The following is a 13,449-nucleotide window of genomic DNA, read 5'->3' on the forward strand; positions in this document are numbered from 1 at the left end:
TTACTAATAGTATTAATAATGGATGACTTTGGACAAGCTGTATACTCAAAGTATAATTTCTTTAGCACATTTGTACAAGCACTTGGAATCTGTCCAAGCCATACTTTGTCAGGCATTTTGTTTTACTTCAACGGGCATAAAAACTTCCTTGCTTTTAACAGGGCGTTTCATAATTTCTAACTACGAAAATGATTTAAAATGCGACACCTATCATTCAACTAGAGCTTAAAATATCACAAGGAAAAATACACACCGGTATTCCATTTCTCCCTAAACATTGTAAGCTTCGAAGTCTTTAACTAACGTGATACCGGAGTCAACAAGCATACTTTTAGAATTTGATTAAAAGGGAATATAATATGGAATCGCGTATCTCAAGAATTTAATAACGGTATGAGTATATCCATGTACTGCGGCAGGGCTGTGTAGGGCTGTTTCGCCTGCCTGCTCATGCGAGCTGACTGTAGCCGACTGGTCTAGGTGCGTGCCTGCCAACGGGCAGGGTGTGTGCTCGAATCCAGCTGGTGCTGAACCTTCCAGTTTTATTTATTTATTTTTTAATCGCGTAACATATTACCGTATGCAAACTGTACTGTATACAGTATGTATATGTATATTTAATGTCTTAATTGTGCCCGTTTAATTGAATTTTAAAAAATTATTTAACACGAACATTAAGCTGTTTACATCTTCCGCCTGAGAACAGTCACCCGTTGCTACCCAACGCAGAATGGTGATTGGCTGACACCATCTGACACCCCTCTGATTGGAGAAAAAAGACGTGCTAGTTTGCTATACATACTGTAACAGGAAGAGGATTTCTTTCTATTCAAAACGTGTACTTTAAAAGTTTAAGAAGTAAAAACCTTACAGCGTACACAGATTTCTAAACTGATCAGGATCGTTATCTTTGTCTTATGCATAACAATATTCACCGCTCTGTGCAGCAAATTAATAATAAACTTTATTTTATATAGCGTTTTAAACGAATAAGTAATTAGATTGCTCATAAACCTAATCACTTGCTTTTTCTTTTTATTTAGGCTCAGATTTCAACTATAGATCGTATTATTAATACCCTTGGTGATACCCCTTGGTGTTTCTCTCGCTCTCTCTCGGGTCACCTGATCATTAGCTCGAAAGATTTGAGTGCTTTGTGTATATTCTAATGGTAGTGGGGGCAGGGTGTGTGGGAACAGGTTTGGTTGAAATTGCATTGGAGATCTATGTTCTTCACACCTGAAACATTTTCTCTGAAAGCATTTTCTTCGCTGTTTAACCGATCTTGTTACAGCATGTTACAGTTTACTATTATTAACCATATTAATTTTAAGTGCTTAATGTAAAATCTTGTAAAAATATATTTTCATTGTTCAAATATACATTAAGTCTGACTATCATATAATAAGTTAAATACAAAACTAAAGAAAAAATAGGGTTAAATATAATTCAAAATATTTTGCTAACAATGTTAACTGTTTATGAATAATAAAATGTATTAGCTAAGGCGTAGGATGGCACAGTTGTTAGTATGTTTTTTGTTTTGTTTCTTTTTCATAAATACAACAGTAGTACCTGATGTCTCAGTGGCTTTCAAAATTAAATTATGCATGCAAACCTGTGAACTAGAAAGATAACTAAGATATCCATCCATTTATAATGGTGGCAAAGTGGTTAGCATTGCTATCTTGCAGCACTGGGGTCCTAGGTTCAATTCCTGCCATCCTGTGTGTGTGGGGTTTACATGTTCTCTCTGGGTTACATGGTTTTTCTCCATATGTGTGATATGACTCCCTCTCGCACTCCAAAACATACTGGTAAGTTAATTAGTTTATGGGAAACCTGGCCCTGGTCTGTGTGTGTTTGTGTCTGTCTGTCCTGTGATGGACTGGCGCTATGTCCAGGGTGTATTCTGCCTTGTGTCCGTTGCTTACTGGGATAGGCTCCAAATCCTCTGTACTGGATAAAGAGATTAGAAATGGAAGTAAAGGCACTGTGTGGATGGAACTATACACAGTGTTAGAAACCCACTATGAAATGGCAGCATCTCACTGAGAATAAAATATTTTTTACTGCTGGCTTAAGGAAACAGCCTTTCCACCTCTCTTGCACATCAGTATCCATACCTAGTTATTTAAACAAATTGCCTCTAATTATAAACATCTTAATATGCTGGCTCTGTGGATCCGCATCAGCTATGTTTGCCCATTCCTTCAATTCATGTGCATCCAACACACAGTTCAATGCCAGCAACTACACATAATCTAAAATACAATCCTTATTTCAGTATCTATGTAAACATATAGTCTGTTAACTTCATCATCTTCATCAAAAGTATGCCTAACCCCATTAGGAAGTGTTCTTGTTATAAGTGTATTCCTCAGCTTTCCCCAAACTATCTTCTTCTTGCCAACATCTCTAGTCTTTTATCCTGCAATAACTCAGCCAACACTTAAATCTCCAAAAGCTGCTTGTGTTAATTTCTTTAAATCACAAATATCATGTGTAAATACTGGCCATGTAATACTCTGCATTGTGGAATAATAGTTTATTTTAAAGGGAACTAGAGAAACTAAGAACTAGAGAAATCAAGAAAGGCTTTTTTTCTAGAATTAATAAATGCACATCCTGTTCACTGGGGAAATTAAATCCACACTGAGCAATCTTCAATATGTTCAGAATATGACAGCAAGAATCCTATCAGGGATGCATTACACCTGTTTTCAAGTCCTTGCACTGGTTACCTATCAGATTTCGAGTCAACTTCAAAATCCTTATCCTCCTTATATACTGTCCTACAACTGGTATTATTGTTCTCCGAATTATTGTACTTGACATGACTTCATTCAGCCTTTCCTGAACGTCTATGACAGGCAGAGTGAGTGCTGTTTCTGGTGCGATCTTTTACAGCTGACATTTCACTGTTTTAAACGAACAAGAAATTAGATTGCTCATAAATCACTTATTCTATATAAACACAGCGTAATTGCCCTCCGAAAATCTTCTTTTTCTTGTTCGTTTTAGAGACCTTGATCGAAACTGATTTTAGATGTCAGAAAGAATTTATTTTCTCTGTATTTCCTACATTGCTTTGTCAAGATTTTAACTTTATATCTAACTTTATATCTAGGCTCAGATTTCAACTATAAATCGTACAGTAATTAATAGCAGTAAATACTGATGTTTATACATAAAAAAGTCATGCCTTGGAGTATAGACCCCCAAAGGAATGCCATAGACTCAAACTGCAAAATAAACACATACAGAAAGAAAGTATTTGTATTGTAATTGCAAATCCTGGTACTGTATGAGTGATTGGTATGACTTTCCTCATTACAAATCTCTTATTAGAATTTAAATTTCTCTGTAACTCCAGGTCAGAACAGAGAAAATGTAACTGCCTTAAGGAGTTTACGATTATGAAAAATAGAAGGATAAGCATGATACGCATGTCTTCTGTCATTTTCTAAGTCATGTTACTGAGCACCAAATCTTATTGAGAATATGAATCCATTTAAGGTTTATACCATTAAAGTAACAGTTTATTCCATGCTGAAAATGTTTGTACCAGACTTTTTTGAGGCCTGTTTAATTGTGTCTGAAGTCTGATGTTGTAAATTTTATTGTTAAAAAGATCCATGAAAATGTCACTACTAAAGTTAGCTGGTACTGTTGGTACTGTAAGTGGCAAGTAGAGCTCATATTTTAGATTTTGTGTAGTTGCTAGCGTTGAACTGTGTGTTGGATGCACATGAATGAAGCGACGGACACAAGGCAGAATACACCCTGGACATAGCGCCAGTCCATCACAGGACAGACACAAACACACACACACCAGGGCCACTTTAAATCTAACCTCAGAACCTTTCTTTTCAGAAGACTTAGTGTCTGTATCTGCTTCATTTTCTAATTTTGGTAGCACCTCTACCTGCTTGTCTTTCTTATATGCATTTACTTTGTAATCTGTGGTCCTTTTATCTGTTTTTACATCTACTGTATTGCTTTGAGATGCCACCTTTAATGGTGATATATCAAATAAAGTTTTTTATTATTGTTATAGGGAAACATGATCAGATTGTCCCTGGTTCAGAAAAAAAAGATCTAAAGTATACTAGTTTGTCACTCTTCTAATTCCCTTTGCTAAATGACTTTTCATACTAATCTGATCAATCTAACTGCCAGTTTTCTGTGCTTTCTCTATCCTGCTAGATTTGCAATTATTCTGAAAATTTTCATCTTGAAATAACTAATTTCTAAATACCTTTTTCACTGTTAACATCTTGCAGCAACTCTGCGACAAAATATACACTCTGACAGTTCATCCTGCTACCAACATTAAATAAAACAAATCTTAAGATTTCTATATTTATGTCTTTATTTAGTGGTTTCATTAGTGACAAAGGCTAAACTTTCTTGGAAAAATGTCTTTTATGTGTTGCGGAAAAAACTGACTTGCTTTAACAAAATATGTTTACAAATCCTTTCACTTGGCATTTTCGTAGTTAGAAATTATGGAGCGCTCTATTAAAAGCAAGGGAGTTTTTATGTCCGTTGCAGTTCTTTTGCAACATGAATATAATTATATCGTTATTAATTTCTTGAGATACGCGATTCCATATTATATTCCCTTTTAATCAAATTCTAAAAGTATGCTTGTTGACTCCGGTATCGCGGTAGTTAAAGACTTCGATGCTTAAAATGTTTAGGGAGAAATGGAATACTGGTGTGTATGTTTTCTTTAAAGTACCGATACCAGCCATATACTGTATGTTTAAGTTCCAAAATTAATATCGTTTATGGACTTCACACGCGTTGCAGTATGCTCCTATTCTTTTTATGCTCAGGCACAAAGTAAAAGGGGATGCTTCATATTGCTTGACTAATTTTAAAAACTAAGTTAGAAATGCAGACGCTCCCTCGGTGCGCTGCTCTGGTGTGCCGGCTCTTACACAGTGCCTGTCTGCCGTAAGCGTTACAATATACATACCCAACACTGCTTGTACCCATCTGTCATGCAAATAAAACACCTTGAATTGAATTGAATTGAGGGGAGAGGGGGGGAATACTAAAGCCAATACTGGCTCAATACCCTCGATGGGCTTTGACGTGCTAATGCGTTGGTTTAAGAGTCCGGGTGTGGCAGGCTTCCAATGTCAACTCGACTCGATTGGAAGACAATGAACATATTTTGTGATATTTAGAAATATAAATTTGTTTGGTGCAAGTGAGGTTTTATTTAATCTCTGACCAAGGGAAACGTTTCATTTTTTCAAAGAAATGTTTGTTAAAAAAATAAGTCATAGTTCTATGGGATTCAATCACAGACCATGTGACATGGGAGTCACGAAACTACTGTAACACACAGCGCCACCAGATTTAATAACGCAATAAAAACGCTATAAAATAATGTGACTAGGCACAGAAAAAGTTTACAGCACAGTACGATAATAAATGCTGACCATGACTTTAGAAGCATAAATTACCTTACACTCAATTTAAACACAAGCTGTCTTTCTGTATGAACCTCTAAGCTGGTTCATACAGAAAATGTAGGAATGCATTAGCCTGATTATGATTAAAAAACACATAATTAAACACGCGTTTGCGATTTAAATCAGAACACGATTTAAATCAATATAAATGTTTATATTGTAACGCATACTGTCCAGCCTCCATTTCTCTATAAAAAATTACTCTGTTGCACACACACACACAATAGAAGGAGGAACCGCTGTCAGAAGGGAAGATATGTTCAAAATATCGCAAATATCGATCATGTTGCGATATTTTGAAATATAAAAGTCAATTGATTGTCCATAATATCGCTATTCTATTTTTTCGAAGAAATGTTTGTTAAAAGAAAAGTCCGGTACCAGCTGGATTTGAACACACAACCTACCAGTTGCTAGGCACGCACCTAGACCAGTCGGCTACAACACAGCTCGCATGACCAGGCAGGCGAAACAGCCCTACACAGCCCTGTCGCAGCACACGAATACCATTATTAAATTCCTTAGATACGCGATTCCATATTATATTCCCTTTTAATCAAATTCTAAAAGTATGCTTGTTGACTCCGGTATCACATTAGTTAAAGACTTCAAAGCTTAAAATGTTTAGGGAGAAATGGAATACTGGTGTGTATTTTTTTCTTTAAAGTACCAAGACCAGCTATATACTGTATGTTTATGTTCCAAAATTAATATCGTTTATGGCCTTCACACGCGTTACAGTATGCTCCTATTCTTTTTATGCTCAGCTACTAAGATTTCCCTTCATTGGTAAATTCAATATCTACAACGGGCACAGCAAAGACGTTTTTACTGTAAGTCTTTCTACGACAGACCAACGGACCACGAGTGCCCCTGTCGGTCAACCAATCACTTACTGCGGTGCCGCGCGTCATCTTGCGTCATACTGAGCGACGTCACCTGCGGTACGTGTCTGTGACGCACACTTTGAATGGCTGCATCTGTATGTCCAAAATGACGTAAGCACAGAAATCTGAGGTAAAGACATCATCGGCCAAGCGGAATTTAAAGGACATATAACAGAATTGTGCGATAATTCAAAGTGCAAGGCTATACAGGCAAGCAACAGCTGATCATCTGACTGCAAACCTGGGGTACAAGCAGCCAATTTAATCAAAAAGAGTCTGCTGAGAACTCCACAGAGCAGATGACCATGGTCAGGTTGCAGTACACAACTTACTTATCACATCTGGCAATGACATTTGTGAGTCCAGCGGTGCAAAGAGCAGAGGCAATTGACCACCAAGCAGTGAAGAACTGTGATGTGGTCAGATGAATCATCCTTTACATAGTGACCAGTGTACCAACCAAAAGAACTGAGTGCTTAGTTTCAACATTGAGAGTTTCTGGTGGTTCCATAATGTCGGGGGGGGGGGGTACATTTTCCTGTCATGGTTGAGGTGCACTAATTCACATAGAAGTCAAGGCCAATGCTAATTTCTACTTAGTACACAGAAGATCATTTGCACTCCATGCTGCAGCATTTCTTTCCTCCTGGGATTTGTTTATTCAGGGATGACAGTACCCTCATCCACGGAGCACATGTGGTCTCCCAATTAGTTAACATGAGGTATGACACTGATGTTTTCCATATGTCATGGCTTTTCTTAGTCACCAGTCACTAAACCCAATCAAGCGTTTATTGGAAACTCTAGAACAATGCTTGAGACAGCTTCCTCCATCTCTATCAACAGGTGTGATTTGATTGAATTTCTATTGGAAGAATGTCACCAAATATCTCCTAAATAATTCCAGATACTGGCGATAACTAGATGACTCCATAGGACTTTGCCTACAGGCCATATGGACCATGCACAGTTACCTCCCTGTTAAACGATTTTATATTGATGTTTCTATTTGGCCACCACCTGTACATCACTCTAGACTTAGATATACAGTAGATTTATGTGTACGTGACACCACTACAGTGCTACATTTTAGTTGTTAAAAGTGACTTTGTATTGGTCTCAATAAAATGAACTAGTATGCAAATTTCAAAGATACCAAATTACAATTTGCAATTTGTGAGATAAGAGTAAGAGGGAAAAAGAAAATGTGAACAGAATTCTTTCTTTTTTTAACAGAAGGCATATAAAATGTAACTTCTTTCTAAATCCCAAGAGTGTAATTTCACATCATGAATGGACAATATAAAACCTTTGCATTTTAATTCACCTGAAATTATGTGAGGTGTGCAGTTTAAAAGAGCACAACAATTGCTGCAATAGATGAAAAGGTCGTTCTTACTTTACCACAATGTTTCCTAAAGTTCTTGGTTTAACTTCCTGCATGTTGTCATCGACCACCATGACTGAAAAATAATTCAAAAGAAGTTTAGTTAGTCCTGAATGTACAGTAGAATAGATGTGTGAGGGACAAAATTAAATTTAAATAATATGTAAACTTCTGCCTATATGTCTAGTAATAAGTTAAGAAAGAAGTATATTTTCAAAAGAGATATAAATATGAAAGTAAAAAACTAATGTGGGACTGTAAGTGAAAAAGAGAAGATTGGTGTGCCAGAAAGTATAGATTAAAAAATACAAATACAATACAATACAAATACAAAAATATGTATATTTTACACAGATAACTTAAATAATGAAGACAAAAACCACACATTTTGTATGTTCATTTAAATCTATAGGAACAGATACTGGTATCAAAATAACTATTAATTTTGTTTAAAAAATGTTATTTAATTTATAAATATCTTGTGAATTAACAAATACATGCTAGAAACATGCATGTCCAAATAAATGTGTGGATGGCATGGTGGTGCTGTAGTTAGCATTGCTGTCTCGCGAAACTAGCAGCCTGGGTTAAATTCCTAGTGTGCTATCTGCGTGGAGTTCGTATGTTCTCCCTGTGCTTGTGTGGGTTTCTTCGCACAGTCCAAAAATATACTAGTAGGTTAAGTGGCTTCTGGGAAAACTGCCCCTGGTGTGAGTGTGTGCATGTCTGTTGCTGTCTGTGTGTACCCTGCAATGGACTGGCATCCCAGTCAAAAGGGATACATGACCCAGCCTTGTGCCCATTGTTTGCCAAGACAGGCTCCCACAGCCCTGAACTGGATGAAGCACTTAGACAGTGGATTTAATTGTGAAATAATTTATCTTTATGTCCTCTGCTTGTAACATTATGTAGCATTTTCCATTACATTCAGAAATCCTCCAAATTCAATAACATTGAATAGCATTTTTTTATATTACCCAAATTTTAATTGTCCCCTTTGTCCTTTGTAAAATTTTTTTTTTTCTTGTATAAGTGAAGTGGACGAATCAGCTACAGTACTGTATATACATACCATTGTATCCAGGGACAGCCTTTCCAGCTTGACCTGCAGGGGGTGTTGATGAGTTTCCCAGACCAATGCAGGAGGCAGTTATAGGAGATCCACTTTCTAATCAACAAGAAAAATAAAAAGATACATGTTAGGAAAGAACCTTGCACACCCTAAAAAAAGAAGGCCTGAAAATCAAAAAGAAAATAACTTTAAAGCTGAAAAGTTAACATTGTCAGTTAAGTACTACCTAAAAACAATAATGCTTATGGAGCACTAATGTACTCCGAAAAGCTACAAGACGAAAAAAAAAATCTGCTTCACGTTAAACTTAAGAGGATCAAATAAAAAAATACATATTTTCTTTTTTGGGGGGGTTTTGTATCACTGACTTTTCCCATGTGACCCATGAGACCAATTACAAGCAGTATGAGGAATGTCCTTGAAGAGGACTGGTGAGGGGGCTGCTGTCTGGCACTCAAAGACTGTGTCCTTAGTGATCATCAGGGCTTGCATCTCAGATTAACAAACTGAGCTTTGCTTCTCCCTCTGAAAAAACACAGAAAATCTAGTGGCCAGGGATCATATTTTAAGATTACTGCGAGCATTTTTTTTAAATGTTCTGCATTATACAGTTACTATTAGGTGCATTCAGTATGGAAGCAAACTGTGGTACTGTAACAGGTGAGGAAATTCTGAAATTTCTAAAACCCCAAAACAAGCAATGGAACATGGAAAAATCTGCCCAGCCATGTTGATGAAGTTGACACCACGGCTTCTTTCAAGAAAGCTCTGGATGAGATCAATTAGCTATTACCTACTAGATGAAGTAGACTGGTTAAACAGCCTCCTTTTGTTTGTAACATTTCTTATTATTTTTCTTTTTCTCCAGTGGAATTAGAAGATACAGTACAGTAATTTAGGTGGAATTTTCTGTATTAAGTTATGAGTTCTTTCTTTTATTCTTGTATTCAATTAATACACACAGAAGAAGTTTTAACCAAAACTGCCATGTTGAAGGAAACTGAAGAAGTCAAAAGTCTCAAAGGCGACTTTCAGCTACGGACCCCAAGCACCATTTTCAAAGCAAGACAGGATATTCACAGCTCTTTAAGGAGTTCCAACTTATCCAACAGTTAACAATTTCTCCAATAGTTGTTCTCCTTGAAAATAAAGAGATTCGCCATTATTTGTTAATTGACCCAGTCAAAATCTCAATTTACAGTTTGCTGTTTTTTTCCTAATACTTCAGTACATTTTTTTGTACTGCAAAATCCTAATTACGAATCTGCACGTGCACATCACACGCAGGGTCTGAACAGATAAGTTCCTTCAGGCAGACCATACAGCTTTTAAAACAATTGTATAGAATTTAAAAGTACAGTACTGTACAAAAGTACATAAGAAAGGTTACAAATAAGTAACCAAAAACCATTTGGGTCATCTGGTTTATTGCTAGTTAGTTGCTAATTAATGCAAAGATCTCATCCATCCAGTTCTAGAAAGAAGCCAGTGTCCAAAAACAACACACAGTGTCCGTAAACCCACACACAAACACAAATTGTTCATTTTATTCAGAGAAAAAGTTGCACTGCTATAAAAAGCAGCATGAAAATTGTTGAAGTAGGACATATTTAAATCAAGCTGTTAGGTTTTTCAAAGAAAGTTTAAAGTTATTTTCTAATTAGCAAATCTATTCATGTTAGTAATTAAAATGCAACAACTTAATGGCTATAAACATTTTGAGCAAAGTCAGCAATTAAACTCGTGATTTTGGCAGTAAACATCACCTAATTCATGCCTTTCAAAATACATCTGAAAATCACTGGCATGTTAATAATATATAAAGAAATCTAGTCCCTTTATTTAAGGCCAAGGATTACTGAAATGTAACACATCACAGGCACCTATGTCTGTACATTGTATGTCAGTTTCCAGTACAGCCAGATTATGCTAGACCTGTTTCTGATAAATCTCAATTTAATCTTTCCAGCTCCTAACAGGGAAAAAAGAGATGATCTCTTCCATTTTAATTCAGGATTATCATAGCTTTCAGGAATCAATTTATTTTATTTTTATTTTTCCTTGTAAGATTAAATACAGGAAAACTACTGAATTATTTTATCTTTGAGGATAACAGCCTTTTTATGACAGCAATGCTCAGAAAACGTTAAAAACAATCATAGAATCACTTCAATCTACCTGTGATCTTCATCATCTTGAAAATCCACTGTTTTATTAGAAATAGGGTATTTGTACAGTATTGCTTACTCACATATCTAATGCTGTTTCTAATTTACTCCAACCAGAAGGACAGAACCAAAGCATGTCTGTAGTGCTTTGAGTGTTTACCTTGCCAGAATCAAATGCACCTGTAATATGTGTTCAAGATCTGTACCACCTTCCTGAGAGGAACTTTTGATAGCTGATGATGACATTTTGAGCCGCAGTAAATGCTACACTTACTGTACATTTGGTCCAGATCAGAAATGATTGTGTAAAATGTGCCTGTGGTACACAGAACTAGACAAAAAGCAACACCACAAAGTATTTACCCTACTCACATTTTATAGTTGTTTCAGAATACACAGGTGATACCCAGACAGCTACCAGTCTGGATAGATTGTGTAAAAGGAGATTAAATCTTAGCTCACAGAAAATACTACAGAAAATATGAAACCAGAAAACCACATTGTTTGAACTTGAAGATTTAATCCTAATTGTAAACTGAAGACAAAATGATATGCAGTGAAGTAATTGAAAAGAATAATGATTAAACCCCACAAGGGAGACTCCACAAAATAACAGCTCATGCATGGGATAATAGACTCTGAAAATAATCACTTAAATCTACTAATAGCATTTAGATATAGTAATCATTTAGTGTATCTAAATTTGTTTACAGTATTACCAGATAGAGTTCAGCACGTGAGAATTTGTCAAGGGGTGTTTTAAGGTGACTTTCAAAAACATTCTAATGACTTCCAAACAGTTTGTACAGTATGTATATTTAATATGAATACCAAGTTCTAAAGATTTACAAAATAAACTTCACAAAAACAAGTTTCTGAAATCAGGTTTTCACACTAAATAAAATGTATGACAAGAGGATTTCCATTATACTCTTGCACAATTGTACTTACATGAAAATGAGGAGACACTCTTACTTGTGAAAGACAAATGTCAATCGCAATGCTATACATGATTTACACATGGAACAAAAAAAAGAGCCACAATGTAGGTCTACAACTACCCAATATTTGTTTTAGTTTGGAGGTTTGAAACTAATATTTAGCACAGCCATTCAACATTTCACATAATACACACACAAATATAATACATGTACTTCATGAAAAGTGCCATTTTGATAAGAAATTAGATTTACATGGCAGGTACAAAAAAAGCCTGTCAAATTGAGAACTCAATCAAAGCCTGTCAAATTCAGAATTCTCTCAATTCTCTCAAGACAGCTATTCAATTAAGAAAGAGTGTTAACTTAATTTTGCCTTCAGAACTCCTAAATCTTTTTGCACTCAACATGTGTATTTAGTAGCTGATGAACATTCACACTGCTCAGTCTAAACGGTCTACTATTTTGACACAATAACAGTAAAGTATGTTTCTCAGATAGGACCAAACCAACAGCACGTTTTGCAGTCCACTTTCCTGCATAACATGGACTATACAAGTACAGTATAAATATTACAACATATACAAGTTAAGGAAGAGTACGGATGCATTTCTTATTTGTAATTAAAATAAATACATTTAAACTAAATACAATTAACCACTGAATATCAAAAAACAAAATAGGCATTTAAAGTTTCAAAAAATAGAATTAAAGTGAACCTAAATGGAATTAAGGAACAAGTAACAGGCTTATTCCTTGCTGAAAAGAGAAGAAAGAAAACACGTTTTGGCCATGGAGCCTTCTTCAGGTGTTTTCTTTCTTAAACTGCTGGGCTTGAGTTCAGAAGTGCTATTGAGTTTAAGTCAAAAGGAGCCTTTATATTTTATATTAGTGCAAAAATTGACCTTTTCCTTGCTGATATGTGCTAAGTACAATCTTGGGGGATTTTGCCCCATGCATTATGTTGAAAGAAATTCCAAAATACAGGAGGCTAAGGATAGATTGAAATGAATGAGTGTTGTAAAAAGTCAGTCAACACAGAACAAGTATTCGAAATAGCAGAATTTCTTCAGTTTTGCTTACAATGCATACTGTTTCCCTTGTCAAACTAATTTGGATACATAATCATTCCTACACAGACATAACGTAAAAAAATGGGGTAAAATATTTTGAAGTAAAGCAGGTTTGAAAATGTTATTGTGATGGAATTTCTGAAGCTGAGTTGCTACTATTGAGTGAACTGCAAATTACAGTGGATGACAATTTGTATGCCTTATACAATATAAGCATTGCATGAGGAAGAGCATATGCAGTATAGCAGTATACTATATACTGGAGTTTCTGGATGTTCCGTCACAAATATCAACCCATTTATAAAAACAAATATTCAAATTTTCCATTGGTTTCTGAAATCAGCTACTATGATCAGAACACAATTTGGAAATGCATTGCTAATTGTGAATATATTGTAAAATGTAGGAAAACTGACAGTGTAATAACCTTAC

The 13,449-nt window shown here is 35.6% G+C and overlaps 1 protein-coding gene across 3 annotated transcripts in view; it reads right to left on the minus strand.

Moving 5' to 3' along the window:
* acss3 (acyl-CoA synthetase short chain family member 3) overlaps window positions 1-13,449 on the minus strand; it is an 89,770-nt gene that overhangs the window by 12,963 nt on the left and 63,358 nt on the right. For all 3 annotated transcript variants that reach the window (XM_088922705.1, XM_088922704.1, XM_088922706.1), the window contains exons 10-11: window positions 8,839-8,934; window positions 7,779-7,842 (exon numbers count right to left, since the gene is read on the minus strand). In XM_088922705.1, coding sequence (XP_088778831.1) covers window positions 7,779-7,842; window positions 8,839-8,934 — 160 coding nt within the window. The remainder of the gene's footprint in view (window positions 1-7,778; window positions 7,843-8,838; window positions 8,935-13,449) is intronic.

This window comes from Atractosteus spatula, chromosome 8, assembly GCF_055471065.1.
Source record: "Atractosteus spatula isolate fAtrSpa1 chromosome 8, fAtrSpa1.hap1, whole genome shotgun sequence".
Lineage (NCBI taxonomy): Eukaryota > Metazoa > Chordata > Actinopteri > Semionotiformes > Lepisosteidae > Atractosteus > Atractosteus spatula.